The sequence below is a fragment of the Silurus meridionalis genome, chromosome 4, assembly GCF_014805685.1.
Source record: "Silurus meridionalis isolate SWU-2019-XX chromosome 4, ASM1480568v1, whole genome shotgun sequence".
Classification (NCBI taxonomy): Eukaryota; Metazoa; Chordata; class Actinopteri; order Siluriformes; family Siluridae; genus Silurus; species Silurus meridionalis.
In genome coordinates, this window is record NC_060887.1 from 22,123,211 (window position 1) to 22,140,754 (window position 17,544).

Genomic DNA, 17,544 nt, shown 5'->3' on the forward strand with positions numbered 1-17,544 from the left:
TATAGTGTGAGCAAGGGGATGATGTTAGGGATGTGTTAGGAATGCCAATGGGTAGAGATGCAATTATGGTCTTTCTGCCATCTCTGTACTCAACTTAATGCTGAGGGAAAATGGAAGGAACTGAGGGAGACACAGAGAAACAATCTGCCTGGTGACCAGCCTGATCTTTAGGGTCTTGCTCATCTTTTTTTTTCTTTCAGATAGCAGGTGGTGCTGAGAAAGTCCATCAAAGTGTAGTCTGCACTTCAATCCTCCAATGATGAAAGTAACCCCTGGCTACCTGAATTCACAAAAGGCTTACTGAAAAGCTTCTTAATACCTCTACATTACTCAACAGGAGAGCAATTATTCTATAGCAGCAAATGGTTTTTGTTGCTGAAATGATTTTGCAATGAAATTTCAATAGATAATTTTTGTGGGTTAAATAATGGTGTGAATATGACTTTTAGAAATGGAAAAGATTTAGATTGCCATTTGTTAGCTCTCAATTTTACCCCACGCAGTTCACTAGTTTAATATAGTCATAGAATAGAAATTAAAGAAAGAATAAACTAAGCGACAATGTTAGTGGTAAATGTGGATTTGCTCTTGGAGTTTAAGAGCCATAGTTAATCATAATATGTAAAAAAAAACAATTATTTTATGCAGAAAATATAATGGTTGATGTGAAGGAGCAAATGTGAGGCAACAGAAGTGGTGTTCCATATACACATTTTCTTGGTGTTTTCAGCTGTCTTTATTATATTGATTTAGTTCAGAGTCACAAACATTTTCCCCATGTGTACTCCACTACATAAACTCAGTCTGAACAGACGAGGTTCAAGCTTTAAATCTGAAAGAACTTTAAATCCTGGTAGCTTTCTCTTTATTTTAGGGGATATTTAATCAATACCTGTACATAAATGTATAAAGTTTTTTCTTGGAACCAGATAATTTACAATTAATGTCTGTAATCCCAAAGATGCTGAGAATGTTATTTTGCAATTTTATGACAAGTGTGTCAAGAAATTTTCAATTACTGTTTTGGGGATTTGTGCCCGTTCTGTTATCTTGTACATGAAACACAAGATCATTCGGATTCAGATCAGAAATTGTTATGTATTGGGTCTGAAAACAAGCAAAGATATCTATATGTCCTTTCACCAACATCATTTGGAAGTGTTGCCAACTGGGTCTTGAGCCATGTTGTTGTAGCTGAGTAGTTATAGTGTGTGTGTGTGTGTGTGTGTGTGTGTGTGTGTGTGTGTGTGTGTGTGTGTGTTTAGTTTAGGAACTCGAGCTTCGTCAACAACGCTTTGGGAATGCTTCTGCGTTGTTCATGCTCTATATGACGTATGTAATCCGTCCAATGGAAAGCGCTGCGGTTCTCAAGGGAGCCAACTGGGCACATTGCGCTCACATGTCTTTGCAAATGCTCTGCTCCTGGTGGGCACTCTTCTCGCCCTGCCCTGGCATCACCAGGGTTCTGGTCCGTCAACCCTGCCACAATTGTTGCTTCAAGGCACAGCCAGCTCCAGCAAGCTCCTTGATTTCCGTCTGGTATCGTAGCAGACCTGGAGCTCCCTAATGATACTCAGGTTCAAGATGCTGACCCTCAAGCAGGTTGTGTCTCAAAACAGATCCGAGGACAGGTTTGTCACGATAGATCTGAAGGATGCATATTTTCATGTATCTATCCTTCCTTCTCACAGGAAGTTCCTGAGGTTCGCTTCGGGGCCGAAGCGTACCAATATCGGTTCCTTACGTTTGGTCTTGCCCTCTCACTCCGCAACTTCATGAACTTTGTGGATGTGGTTTTGGTCCCCCTAAGACTTCAGGGCATCTGCATCTTAAACTATATCAACGATTGGTTGATCAACGATTAGCTCAATCAGAGCACTTTGCGGTACAGTATCGAGATGTTGTTCTCGCTCACATTAAGGAACTGGAGTTATGGCTGAATGACAAAAAGAGTGTGCTTTCTCCGTTACAGAGAACCATTTACTAGGCATCGTATGGGATTCGACCCTTATGTTTCCTGCCCGCATTGTGTCCATTCTTACGGCCATTCAGGAGGATCAGAGAAGGACAGTCACACACTCTTACATCTCTTACATTAACCAACAGGGGGGGTCTGCGCTCATGCCTCCTGTACAAGCTGGCACGCCAGATCCTCCTGTGAGCCCAAGGGAAGCTGCTCTCCTTGAGGGCAACGTACATCCCGGGTGATCTAAATAAAGCAACCAACACCCTTTTGAGACAAGGGCTGAGACTGTGGGATTGGCGACTCCACTCTCAGGTGGTGAAGCAGATCCGGGAGAGATTTGGCAGGGCACAGGTAGACTTGCCTCAAACTACCCTGTTTAAACTCAAGAATGTTGCACTGTCCCCTCTGGTTCTCCATTACACCTCCAGAGAGTTCGCCAGGATGGAGTCCGTCTCCTCCTGTTGGCCCTACAGTGGCTGGGCAGACCATGGTTCGTGCACCTGGTAGCCCTTCTCAAACAGCCTCCCTGGGAGATTCCTCTCAGGAGGGATATTTTCTAACAGAAGACTGACACACTCTCACACAATAGTTCACCCCCACTTAGAGTTGTGGAGACTGTGGCTGTAGGCACAGTTTTGAGAGTCTGGTCTCTCCAACAAGGTGGACCATTCTCCAATTCACAGCTTTCTTTACGACGAGGTTGTATGCTGCTGGATGGCACCTGTTCAGTGTATGGTGTGATCAGCACTGTTTGGTTCCAGTTAACTGCCCAGTTGGACCAGTGCTGGAATTCCTTCAGGAACAGTTAGACAAAGGGTTGGCTTTGTCCCTCTCAAAGTGTATGTGTCCGCCATTTCGGCATATCATGCCCCCCTGGCAGGGCAATCACTGGGCAAAGACCCGCTTTTGACACGTTTTTTCCGTGGCACCCGGTGCAACCTAGAGTGCCTGTGTGGGCCCATTGTGTTGAATTCTCTATCTGAGCCCCCCTACGAGCCGTTGGCCGAGGCATCTTGAAGGTTTTGCACAGTTAAGACTGTGTTCCTCCTGGTCTTTTCCTCTCTTAAGAGGCCTTTCTGTCCTTCGACCTAGCTGTGCTTTCACACACTATGCAGGGACTGGTCAGTCTGGCAGTACTGGACTCTTGTTCCCAAAGCATTTTTGAAGCAGCTCGAGTTTCTGAAAAGGAACATCTCCAGGTTACGTATCCAGGTTCATTCCCCCAGGAAACCAGGGTTGCATAAGTAACCTTGAGATGTTATACAGACAAAGTGAAACATATCCAATAGCAGCAAGGCATACCTAGATTACCATCATTTCACTATTTCTCGCCACTTTGTTTTCTCACATAATCTATCCATTGCACTACACATTTTTTGTCTAAGAGCTGGTGTATACTTTTCTTGATTATAGTAGTTGACATTTTTGGACATACAGTATCCTGAATAGTAGTCTTCAAGATTTATTGCATTCTTTGTTTATCTACTTTGGCCTGTTTTGCTATGGGCACTTGTTATTTTCAAAGAACACCAATCTGTTCTTGCTTTAGAGTACTGGTATGTGATCTTGAGAAAGACATTGTGGTATGTTTATATTCTTGAAAAGGATAAACAAGACCAACGAATTCCAGATTCAAATTCTTCTAGTGGAATAATCATTTTAGCCTTCTATAATTAGACATAAATAGTTGCATTTCGAACCCAGACTTCCAATTTACATGATAGTTGTGCATACATTACACTGAAATGTGCAGTGGTCATTTTATAAGTATTAAATTGATGAAGGCCAAAACAAATATAAATATCAATTGTTATTGTTAATTGTGCAATTAAAAGTGAAATGAAAATGTGCACATTAGTTAAAATAAGTATATAAATCTTTTGGTGCATGTGCCTAAGTCTACAATATTCTACAGAAATACAGGTAGTCCTCTACATACAATGGAGATACATTACGACGACCCCATCATAAGTCAAAAATATTGTACGTTGAAGATGGTACTATGACTGTGACAGTCTTTTATCACTAAAATTGCTGTCTGAAACCGTTTGAAACAGGAAAAAAAAATTCACAGGGCGAGAGATACGCTTATCCTAGCTGCGCGTCCGATGTATCGTACATCGTACCCTGCTGCCTGTGCCTGTTGCTCAAATTTTTTTATATTTTTACAATTTTGTCGTATCCATATCATCATCGTAAGATAAAAAATTGTAAGTCCAACCTTTGTAACATTGTAATTTCTTTTGTTTATATTCAAGCCTGAGTAATTTCTCTACACATTAATAACCTATATAATGTAATCTCTTATTGTATATTAAATAGAGATAGATTGTGATAATAAGTTTGATGACACTTAATACATTTATTTATGATTTTACAAAACATTAATAATGGAAAATTAGCTGCTGTAAGTGAAGTTCAACAAGAAACTTAAAATCTTCATAACTAGTGAAGCATGCTGCAGTCAGTGTTTCATCCACAGATAAATCAGTTCTTATGATAAATGGCATTGTATATTGTCAGGTGGCTTGAGTGGATATTTTCTGTATTGACACTCCAATTTCTCTACCCTGAGCTGTTCTCTGTCTGCTTCTGCACTAGCTGCTTAAGTCTCCTGTTCCCTTCTGGCTTTACTTCTTCAAAAAAATAGGATTGTTCATATATAAAACTCATGGGAAAAAGAATATCCACAATCATGAACACCAGCTTGTGGCGCTGTGTGGTTTCATAGACAAGAATTAATTTCCGTGGAAGATGAGGAAATCTAAATATTAGATATCATACAGAGGTAGGAGCTGAGATGGCATAAAGTTGCAATTTAATTATTTAAAGCACAATTTATTCTCAACCAATTGTCATTTTAATAATATTGACATACCTTTATGCAAGTTCCACTGAAAATGATTATAACTAGTAATAGGTGTATAAAATCTGAACAAATTGTTATTTTTGTGGACCACCTGCATTTAATTAGTTATTATTGCTAGGGATATAACCAAATATGAAAGCATTAATCGAAATCAACAAAGTGTTGTAGGGGATTTATTTTTTTTATTATTATTATTATTTTTTTTTTTTTAAGCTTGCCAGAAAGGTTTGCAGATAGTCTGGTTGAGATTAGATGCACTGAAATTGGGAAGAACACAGCAAAATAAAAATGTAACAAGCAGGAGGTATTTACTTTCATGCAGTCATAAGTGAGTGAGTGGCCACATACAAAGCTTGCAGGTCAATGCAAGGCCATGTCCATTAACATAATCATACAGCATCCATTTGTTCATGATTAGTAACTGGCTCTGAACATGCACCATGTTGACAGTGCTGGCATTTTCTACTCTATGATGTAGAGCGTGCCTAATTTGGGTTTGAATTCAAATTACAGATACGGCTATTTGCAAACTGATACAGATGGACTTATTGCATTACACACCTAATGTACATGAGTCACTAAGCATTAATAGTTTATTAAAAGTTTGTAGTGGGCCAATTTGTAGCATAAAATCATCTCTAAGGTATCAGGCACCAAATTAAAAGTGCTCACTCACTAACTTTCATTAATCGCTTTATCCTAGTGAGGGTTGTGTTGGATCCGGAGCCTATTCCCAGAACTGAATACTGGAGCTGAGGGACATGTTAAGCTACCTGCTGCTTCCTCAATTGTAGCAACCATTTCATATAATAATCTACTCTAAGATTCCTGGTTTCCAACACATAATATTTAAAAGAGTCTTATTTTCTCAAACTGTCTCCGTCATCCCTCTGTTTAGTTCATCCAACTCTCTAAAAACAGACAACTCATATAACTAGATATTCTGAACAATAACTGGCAAATCACATTGACATTCAGCCCCGGCATTTACACAATAGCAAGCGCAGTTCTGACAGTGATGAACCCAGACTTTATTGCACACTCTGACATATTCAGCGCCAAGATTAACATATAGTGACACTGTGTAATAATTCAAATTCCATATATATGCTTTCTATAACAGACACAAATGGCAGAATATCATGTTTAAACATCACAGTGAATTAATGAATGGGGCTTTATCAAAATATTTGTGTGTGTGTGTGCATGATGTGATTGCTTATTTGAGTGGATTAGTATACTGTATATTGACAATTCAGGGGCATTACTAAGGTGTCATACAGCACAACAGTTAGTTTTTGCTATTGGATTTGAATCCTACTTATGTACCGGCATGAATTATAGCATTGAAACGAGTACAAAAACTTGATGGCGCTAAATATGAGATTTAGATATAGAGGGGGAAACTAGAACACTGATATTGGATATAGAAAAAGAAAACTATTAATCACTAAGTTGGAAATCGTTCTATAGTACACATGCATGTTTTAAATTCTCTATAATTATCTATTATGAAGTCTGTGTTAAATTTATTTTCTTTCTTTTTTGGCATTAGCAGGCTTTAAGCATCATTACATTAACAAGTTTATTAGCTCTGAAAATACAGATGCTCTAAGAGATTTCATGTTGCTCATTCTCCTCTTCCTCCTCCCCTTTCTCCCCTTCTCTTCCTTTCTGTGTTCTTTTCTTCTCTCAGTATTACTCTGGCTTTCATCAAGCCTTTCCTTTCCTGTGCTCCCCAACCAATCTATCCATCAGCTTGTTATCTCACTAATTGAGTGCTTAAATGAATCAGTCAGCCTAGACTATAGATGAGAGCAGAGAAGGATGGAGGTTCCTCCTTTGCTCTCTGCTTGCTTCTTTTCACTTAACAATCATGTTGTTTAAACAACAGCTACACTGTTAATATCACTGCATAAAATCAAGTACCAAATTGTTTAGTTAGAAAACAATACTTCATTCCTATCAGTAAGTGTCTTCTTAAGTGTGCTGCCGATGTGCATAAACATGCTAATTCGAATGAAAAGAAAGTTTATAATAGTATTTAAGATGCATTTCATTCACACATAGTTCAACAAGGAACACAAACAAAGAAAAAAGTATAGTGTTTAATAAGTTACCAATAAATAAATGCTTATCAGTGGACATGTTGTGAGCATTCCTTTAAACAACTGATGACTTGTTAAATAATCTATATCAAAGGTTAGATTTTTCTTGCATTTTGACCTGTGTTATGGAGGTATTGGTAGATTTTGTACATCACTGATGTATGTTCCTGTCTTTATTTGCACATGAATACTTCTGGCTGAATCCAATCAGGCTGGGGTTAAAGGGGATTATTGCAGCACTTAGGCCGGCTCTCAGGAGCCTGATTAAAGGGTTTAAAGATCTTTTACATGCAGTGTCTGCTACATGGACAGGTTTATATCCAATGAGTTTGTACAGATCTAATGTGGATTTTTCAATCTACATTAATGGGTTTTTTTTGCATCATGCTCTGTAAATTGCCAATTGGAAAATTCCTCCAATATCTCTTGCTATATATCTCCACCCTGCTGCACAATGTTAAAAATAAAAACTATCGATTGCATTTAAAAGGATCAGAAAATATTAACATGGCTTCTCCATTCCTCTAATTCATCTAATGCCATCTGATAAAACTACTTATCTTTCAAAGGAAAAAAAATCTATTAGAGAAAGAGGAAAATTAGCTCTATTAAGATCATGAAGCGTGATCATTCTTTCGGCCAACAGACAATAAAAAGCAAAGAATAGCATCCTAAACGTTCACCAGACAAAACATCCAACTTACTAGGTGATCTAATTTTTAACTCATTTAACAAAATTGCAAATCCAAATGAAAAATTAAAAAGGAGAGGTTGCTGGGTTCAAGACTGAAATAGCACAGCATCATTTCAAGTCCTTCTTTCTTTAGTTCAGCAACATCCGGCTAGAGACTTAAGTCCATATGTCTGAAACCTGGCTTCCCAGCAAGCTCTTGTGTTCCTGATTCCCTTCGGTGAGGCAGGAAAATGGTTTGCTTGTCTCCTATGGTCCGCACATATGTCTCAGGATGTGGGAGATTTATGCAGCCTACCTCACGTGTCACTGTGGCAACAATATTTATAAAGAAAATGTTTGGTGTCTATCATAAAAATGTAAGTCCACTGGCTAAGATCTGTCTGATCGAACACAGCTTTATAGACCCCAGTACACTTCTGCTGCAGAACTGTCATAATACAGAGCACCACCACTTTATAGCAATGCCCACTGACCTTGGATAGCAGTCAATAAATAGGGGGAACATCTGATTGCACTTGGAGAATGAAAAGAGGAGGTAGGCAGGAATGGGAGATTTAAATTAAATTGCTAAACAGTGGGTGAGTGTGATGGGAGATAGGGAGGAACGCAGCAACTGGTGTAGTGGACATGAAAGGATGGATTAAAAGTCACCTTGGAGCAATACAGAGATGAGAGGGAGAGGTGAATCCTGTGCTCTCCCGCAGATGCTGTGTGCGTAGCATGCACGTCAGCCCTCGTCCTTCCAAAAATACTCTACTATGTGCGAATAAATACATAAATAACAAGGTTCTTGCTGATGAAAGCTTACTTTTCAGAATTGTACTTCGTTACATTATTCATATTTTACTTCATAGCATGTAATCATTGTCGGGAATTATTGTTTGAAACCCAGATATGTTCACAATATTGGAAAAAAACTAATGGACTGGCTTTGTCTAATACTTTTGGAAGGAACTGGATTTTACAATATTCTGATTCCATTAAACAATAATGCTACATTTCATTGTGCTTAGCATGACCATTATGGATACAGTTGCTATAGATTACATAGTCATAGACAAGGGCATCACACTTCTACTAAAAACGTTCTTTTGAAGTACTGAGAAGAGACATCAGACCACCATGCACCTGAATTCTCAATTATAATTTTCTTATGGTATTTTAAAACCCACACACACATCTTCTACATACAAGTGTAAAAGCTTAATTATGCAAGGACTTTTTCTTCTCTATACTGAATAAACTGAAAAAATATCTGCCTTATCACAGTCTAGCAACAGAGCAGCTCAAGAGCAGTTCTCAAGAGTAACTAATAAAGCTTTCCTGTTGCTCCAAAAGAAAGGTCATTTATTACATGGTCACGATTTCCTTTCTTATCATTCCTGCTTCAACCAGGTTCTGAGAGTAATAATTCTCTAATGGGATGACATTGATGTATGCTATTGATTGTTTCTTTATCTGTGTAAGGGACCCACACCCTCATTCTCACCCTGCTCTCATCACCTCACTGATTTTGATAACATTGTCCAAGTGCTGCACGTTCACCCCTCTTTCTGACCTTCTGCTATTCAGGCAGACATGAGCACCCAATACATAACAACACATCGGATGAGTAAGCTGGGTGAAACACAGAGCAGATGTGCATGACCTGGAAATATGTTACCCATCAGCCCTAAAAAAAGTACACAAATGGATCCCACTGGACAATCATTCATTCATTCATGCATTCAGAAAACACTGTCCTGTATTGTGAAACTGCATCAAGTTGTGTGTGCAGTCTGATTGCACAGTGAACAGTGATTCTGTGTGGATGAGTGTGGATTTAAACACACACATACACACACACACACACACACACACAAAACGTAAGTGCCACTAGGGCACTTCTCATAATAATAATAATAATAATAAGAAGAAGAAGAAGAAGAAGAAGAAGAAGATGATGATGATGATGATGATTAATATGATGATGATGATGATGATGATGATGATGATGATGATAATGATGAAAAAGAATAAGAAGAAAAAGAAGAATCAAGAATTGGTTGTTAATATTTTTCTTACTTTTGACAAAATATAGTATATTTCTACCTCAGCATTTGATATTCTCTCCTCTCTTCCCACCTTTTCTCGGTTACCAGTAAAGGGTTAAAACACTTTCTCCTCAAATATGCAGTTTGTGATCTCAATCTATAGTGGCATTGAACAGGAACTGGGTCAAACTATGTGTACCACACACAGGCACATTTAACTTTCATCACAAGGGTTTCTACGTCAGCAAAGACGTCAGCTCTGAGTGGCTGAATACAATTCATAAACAAAAGCTCTCTCAGAGACACACTGAGAGAAGAACAACATGCACTTCAGCTGCCACCAGACATAAGCCATTTATCCTGCTATAGCAGAGGCAGCTGTGTTATGTTTATCTACTGGACTGAAACAAATATGAAGCGGTGAAGACATTACTGGAGAAGACATGATTTAGGCATTCAGCCACCACGTCAATTTGAGAGCCAGTGGTATCTGACAGACAACATATCATTGGCTGTGAGAGTGGAGAGGAATTGTCTAGTGGATGAAGTATATATATATCGGTCATGCTGAATGTAAAATGATATCCTCCTGTACAGTATATTTAGAGGATGTGATCCCATGAGGCCAGAATTAGTCCTTATATCTGAAGGGCCCTACAGTAGAAAATTGCTGTGTGTGCATAAAGCATTAAAATTCCTTGCCTGTCTTACAAATGTTTTGCCTCAAATCACTATGGCATTTATAAAGCACGCTTCCTACTGCTTCACTAAATAACTTTAATTGTTATTTTATTTATTGAAATTTGTTGTGTTTTAATGCAGATTAAGATGCCTGGTGAAACAGTTAGAGCGGGGTGAAGCCTCTGTTGTTGACCTAAAGAAGAACTTGGAGTATGCAGCGTCTGTACTGGAGTCAGTGTACATTGAGGAAACACGGTAATATGATCACCACTTACATGTGTGTTGTGTGCATTGTAATGTAAACTAGACACGTAACAAACACCTGTTTCACTTAGTACCTTTGTAGCACTTTCTTTCAGGTTTTTCTGTTTGTGGAAAAGTGCCCAGATTTATACAAGTAGCAGAAGCCTGAGGCCAAATATAAATGTAATTAAGTGCTGTAAATGAGATCATTGCACACACATGCTCCAAGCCTTAATGTTATGAGGTGGAGGAGTGACAAGTGAATTATTGCATGTGTTCAGTGTCGAGATCTAACCATAGATCTTTTGTTGTTTTCCTTTCAGTCTCTGCCACGTGTCCGATTTCTGATGCTTGGAGCTATCTTATTATAAACTGCTGTAGATGTGATAGTGACATAAGTCTGTGTGTGTGTGTGTGTGTGTGTGTGTGTGTGTGTGTGTGTGTGTGTGTGTGTGTGTCCTCTCCTCCAGACGACTGGTGGACACAGAAGATGAGCTCAGTGACATACAATCAGATTCAGTGCCTTCAGAGGTACGGGATTGGCTGGCCTCCACCTTTACGAGACAGATGGGGTTGATGCTCAGGCGGACGGAGGAGAAGCCACGTTTCCGCAGTATTGTTCACGCTGTGCAGGCTGGGATATTTGTAGAAAGGTATATGTTAGACTGGTACATTTGACTTAACATGGTTCTTCTGAATCACAAATTCAACAAAAGCAAAAGAATTAAAAGTTAAACAATGCCTAGTCAAAGAAAGCATGGAAATCTAATTTAACCTTTTGTAAGTAATTGTATTATTTAAAATTTGCTCTTATATTGAATTAGTTTATGTTAACTCATTCCGACAGGATGTACCGGCGGACGTCCAACATGGTGGGATTAAGCTATCCGCCCAGCGTGATCACAGTACTAAAGGTATTAAGAGTTCAAGCCAGTGAGTGAGCAATATGAAAAAAAAGGTCTAGATACCTTGATACTTGAATACATTTCTATGATACATCATATAAATCATGCAGTACTGTACTGTTGAATTAAAAATATGTAATTTAAAGTAATATTTAGGTAATGCAATGGGCCATCCATTAGGGTGAAGCAAAGTCGATGTACAAAAATTGCCCACTCCAATCTATATTAGAAAAACATATGCTAAAATATATAACATAAACATAATGCACACAGAATCCATATTAATTAATTGATGATTGAATGCTATAGTAAGGTTTAGTATAGGTTTAGTATGCTTTACAGTGAACACTCCTATGGAAAAAAGCTGAGATAATGGAATTACAGCAATGCAAACACAATTGTTAATCAGGCAAAGTGCAAAGTTTATCTGAGTTACATGGCAAGTCAAAGGCCTGAAAGGGTTCACTGGTAAAATAAAGAAATATATAGATAGATAATATACAGGTTAAATAAGAATGCATTGTGTATCAGTTGGAGGTGGTAGCTTAGTGGTTAAGGCATTGTACTTCGGATTGGAAGGTCACAAGTTGAAATCCCACCACCACCAAGCTGCCACTGCTGGGCCCTTGAGCAAGGCCCTTAACCCTCCTCTGCTCAGTTGTAAGTTGCTCTGGATAAGGGCATCTGCCAAATGCAGTAAATGAAAATGTATCATCCATTGCCTTGCAATTAATATCTATTAGCATTAGCATTATCTGCATCTGTCAGGGTTATTTACTTTCTGCAGCTTCCCCAGTCTTGCTAGTGAAAACATGTCAGTGTAGTTGACAAATGTAGCTTCAGATTAGATAGAACGTTTTACCCACTGATGTTCTGCTTGGCCCGGGGTGTCTGACTAATGGATCTTGTTCTCTGGGCTTCAGTGATATAGGTGTTGGTGCTGCCGCTGGTCTGGACCCCAGGGTCCCCTAAGCTTCTTGCCTCTGACAGAGACTGAGCACAGGAGGAAACCTTTATATTTTGAAATTTAAATCTTTAATGTGCTATATTTCAGATGTAAGCTGTGCAGCCCTGTCAGATCTATACAGAACTTAATTTCAGACTGAAGGTAAAACAAAGAGGAAAGGAAAGAAGTTAGTTCAATATATTAGCCACAGGCCCTGTTTGGTGCAGTTCGGTTGCTGTGCAATATTATTGGAATTCATTTAATAAGTCCATCAACTCCTACAGGCTTTTATAGAGAATGTTCACTGGTTCACAGAGGTTTGTTCACTCTCTCTGCCTTGTTCCTTTATCTTTTTTGTAATCACCCTATACAAAATTATGCTTTTGAAACATTGTAAAAGTGACGGAACTATAATGAAATACATATTATAAATGTTAACATACATGAAAATACAAAAAAAGGACAATTCCACTCTTTGAAGATTTTCATTTTTGTTACATATTTCAACATAAAATTGTGATATGACTATTCCCAGATTATAGGCAAATCAAAACATCATTTTAAACTGACTGGTATTTATATATTCTAATTATGATTTTCTGATTGTGCTGTTTTTTTAGCATGTGGATACATGGTCATTTGATGTGTTTGCACTGAATGATGCAAGTGGAGATCATGCACTGAAATTTATATTTTATGAGCTCCTCACCAGATATGACCTAATCAATCGCTTCAAGGTATGCTATTTTATTAATTGTCTTTATCTTTTCGGTTTTGCTTTTGTTTAAACAAAATTTTTTTTATCTCTGCATTGTAGTAAATAAGGTCAGTCACAACCATTGTTGGACTTGCTGTATGCTTGAACACAATCATAAATGATTTTGCTGCAAAAATGTAAAACAATAACCATTTACTTTTTTTTACAAACAGAATTTTTTTCATGGGTCTGTGCTGTTTTTACATGTCCTCAGATCCCGATCTCTGCACTGGTGTCATTTGTAGAGGCTGTGGAAGTAGGCTACACTAAACATAAAAACCCCTACCATAATCTTGTCCATGCAGCAGATGTCACTCAGACTGTACACTACTTTTTGCTCAAGACAGGCATGGTGGTATGTAAACATGATGGCTTAGGGAAATACATTTACACTTTATGTGTGTTTGTGTGTATGCGTCTGTGTTTTTATGAGTGTGAAATGCATTAAATCTGACAGTACAGGGTGTATGGTGTATGGAAGAAAGCTTTAGTTGGGTAGATGAAGTAGAACGAATGCTTGACTCACACCACATTGTTGTGCTCAAGCGCCCATCGATTAGAAGTTAATCTCCCCTGACTTCCTTAGAATGAGGCCTGGCACTGTTAGAGTCACGATCATTAACCCCTCAGTCACGTGAGCTGGGATTAAATTGGCATTTAAAAGAATAATAGTCATACAAAATTTAGTGTGATTACTCATTGTTCTGAGGTTTTATATCAGAAACAGATTTATTACATATAAGCAAAGATAATATACTTTAATATTGGAATAATTCTTAAAAATAAAAAAATATATATAATTTTATCAATTCATCTTCACTAGCTGCTTCAGCCAAATCAACATCATGGTGGATCCAAAGTCTATCCCAGAAACACTGGGCACAAATAGTTTTAAAGTTTATTTGTATTAATCACAGGTTATTATAGTTTAGGACTGGTTCTATGGCACTAAACTGACTGTAGTGACACATATTTATTTAGCTTGAGAAATAATCACATTTATATCACTAATAGATCTAGGTATTTTGACTTAAGTTGATTACTTAGTCCATCATCAGTTTATTAAAATAAATGTCTGGTTCAGCCATGAAACACTATCTATGTGCTGATTGGTTAACTAGAAAAAAAAGAAAAAGAAAAATCAGCATCATGGTTCTGTGTAAAGCAGGCTTAACGGATCAGTCTTTTTCCTCATAAAAATACTTAATTCCGAGAGTTTTCATGGCTGAAATAATTGAAATTAATTTTAATTGTAATAATTTAATTATTAGTAGTAGATATTTAAATGAACATTAATATATTTCATGTTGAACCTTAATGTGTAATATCTGATAACTACTCCATTTAAAGGAAACTTTCTAATTTAAAGGAAAAAATTTATTTTATATATTGATAAAAGTACAGCTAAGTTAAATATTTGTCTTTCAGTTTCTCATGGGGCGGTTTACTGCTGCAGTTTTTGCCAGAACAGATTTTCACATATTTTCCTCAAGTAAACTGTAACATTACAAAAAAAAAAAACAGTAATATAAGTCAAAGCTTAATGATTGCATACTGTATGACATTATGACTTTGGGGATATTGCTGACTATAGTAGCATACTCTCTGTACTTCTGTGCTCCTTTTCTTTTTTTTCTTGCAGCACTGGATGACAGAGTTAGAAATCTTTGCAATGATATTTGCAGCAACAATACATGATTATGAACACACTGGGACCACTAACAACTTCCACATACAAACAAGGTATCAAGTATTTTTATTTATTTTTTACTTCTGGAAAGATCTCGCCAAATTGTGATTTGTCCAGTCCATGTTATGTTTTATGTATTTCATTAGATCAGACACTGCAATATTGTACAATGACCGTGCAGTGCAGGAGAACCATCACGTCAGTTCTGCTTATCGACTTTTACAGGAGGATGATGAAATGAATATACTCTATAACTTATCAAAAGATGACTGGAGGTAAGAGAAAAGAAACTAAATAAAAATCCTACAAAAGTGTATATATTAATATATGTATTTGGTATATATGTGTTTAAAAACTTCATTTTTCAATTTTAATTTACTGTCTCTCTGCCTTTAGAGAGTTCCGAACACTGGTAGTCGAGATGGTTTTGGCCACTGATATGTCCTGTCACTTTCAGCAGGTCAAAGCCATGAAAAACTTCCTGCAGCAGCCAGAGGCGTGAGTTTGTCACAGAACTTATAATAATGCACTCCATGCTAAATGTTAAAAGAATGTTAAGAGATTTTGGCTGTGATCTGTAGGATTGACAAACCAAAGGCTTTATCACTGTTGCTGCACACTGCAGACATCAGCCACCCTGCCAAAAAGTGGGATTTGCATCACCGCTGGACCACATCTCTGCTGGAGGAGTTCTTTCGACAGGTTTGGCTCTCTTTTATGTCACATATAAATGAATCTTCATTAAGGTTTGTCAGAAATCAACTATTTCAGCCATATAATGCAAGTAATACTTTTATAGCTGTTAGTTATTCTCTATATTATTTTTGAGTTCAATACACATGAATTTTATATACGCAATGCTAATGATTGGCCTCCAATGTGGATTTCTGTATTCTCTAGATCATTTGAAGCAAAAACTGTAATACATTGTTTTTCCTTGCTGTTCTAGTGTCTCCCTCTGCATTCTGTCTAGCATTTTCTGCCAACTAGCTGGCCACAGTTAATAACATAGTACAGTGGTGTTCCCTTGGCACACAATGTGCTATTTATTACTAACCTAAGACTATTCACAATTTCACAGTATTACTGCAGCATTAGTGCTTATTTTCTCCTGCTGAGTCAATTCTTCCCTCTGCTTTTTCTCCCTATTGAGGTTTCCGCCAGTTCACTGGCTTGAAGATTTTGTAGCAAATATTGATAATGTAAGAGAGTGGTGCTCCCTTAGCATACTACGTGCTATTTATTGCTGATAGTGTTAATTCTTTTCAGTTAGCAGCTCTTTTATCCTGCTTAGTCATCTCAAAACTTAGCATTTTTTCTGCATTCTTCACTTAATGGCTGGTGGAGCTTATGGCATGGTTGGAGATGTACTACCAAAAAATGTTTTTGGAGGGAGATAACCTTGTGCACCCTTGTGTATGCTTGCACAAGGACATCACAGACTTGGATTTGTTACATAATGACCTATTATTCAGTGCCTAAAAGTCACCTGCTTGGCTTTTTGGGCATAGGGCAATGTTGGTCATAGATTCCATAAAATAGCAGTTCTGTCAACTACAGGCTTTTGATGGTTTCTGAAAAATCTTTGTCATCAGATGCAGGCTCAAGCCATCCAGTTACAGAATTGATTTAAATCCATGAACTTGTGTGACACTTTGTGTTTTGTTATGTATGCTATTATAACCCCATTGTCCCAATGTTTAACAATATTATTACATTTACCAATTACTCTTGGACAGTCTGCCTTATATGATATCAGAAGATGTTCAGACTGGTGCCAGTTGATGCATCACTTAACACTAATTGAAACAGTGGTCTTTTATAGTCTTCAAGTGGGTCTTCATCCTTAAACTGAACCCAAACACACAACAGGCAGTTATATGTCCTACATCACAAGTCCAACATTTAGGTTGTTCATAGCAGATTTAGTCCACCTGGGATTAGTGTTACACTAGATAGATTAGAATTACTACAGATATTTTTTTCTCAGATTAGGGAATTCTGTCATGCCACAGTAATATCTAATACATGTGTGTTCAGAGTACAGGGTGGTCTGTCTGACCCTGAAACTTTTTTGTTAGTTCTCAGATGACATCATATGCTGGTTCGCTCAAAGCTGTAAGATATATCATCCATCAGGGTCAAGGAGTGCTCTCCACTGTCCCTTCACAGGGCTCACTCTCCACTACCAATTCGCCCAGATCAGCCCAATAGTGCACTGGGTACACTGTGGAGACAATTTAATATGTGCAGGGATGTAGCATTTGCGCCCATAGATGAACATTTTGCCAGTGCTCATTGGTAAAAGACACACTAATGTAATAATAACCTGACCCATTAATAGTCTCACCCCTTGTTATATGCTTTTCCTTATTTTTTTTTTATGAATTTTAACAAATTTCTGCAGCTGTATCACAGCCCCATGTGTAGTTTCAAGATTTTGCCAGGCTACCTGTGTCTGCAGTACAGGTTGCTCAGAATGGTTTTCCAATGGGGATGCATTCCAAAAGTTCCGAAAGCATTTGAGCCCTTAGTACACAGATTTAGTATTTCCTTAAGTTTAAACTATTCTATGAGTGCCATTTATTTTATAGGCTAGTATTTTGTCTTTCTTAACAAGGCTGCAAAAATGTCCCCATCCACCCTAATTGT

The 17,544-nt window shown here is 37.8% G+C and overlaps 1 protein-coding gene across 1 annotated transcript in view; it reads left to right on the forward strand.

Moving 5' to 3' along the window:
• pde1ca (phosphodiesterase 1C, calmodulin-dependent a) overlaps positions 1-17,544 on the forward strand; it is a 66,937-nt gene that overhangs the window by 39,548 nt on the left and 9,845 nt on the right. Inside the window, 9 exon segments of the mRNA XM_046847366.1 lie at positions 10,493-10,606; positions 11,065-11,247; positions 11,442-11,508; positions 13,066-13,182; positions 13,417-13,557; positions 14,845-14,945; positions 15,039-15,167; positions 15,289-15,390; positions 15,474-15,594. Coding sequence (XP_046703322.1) covers positions 10,493-10,606; positions 11,065-11,247; positions 11,442-11,508; positions 13,066-13,182; positions 13,417-13,557; positions 14,845-14,945; positions 15,039-15,167; positions 15,289-15,390; positions 15,474-15,594 — 1,075 coding nt within the window.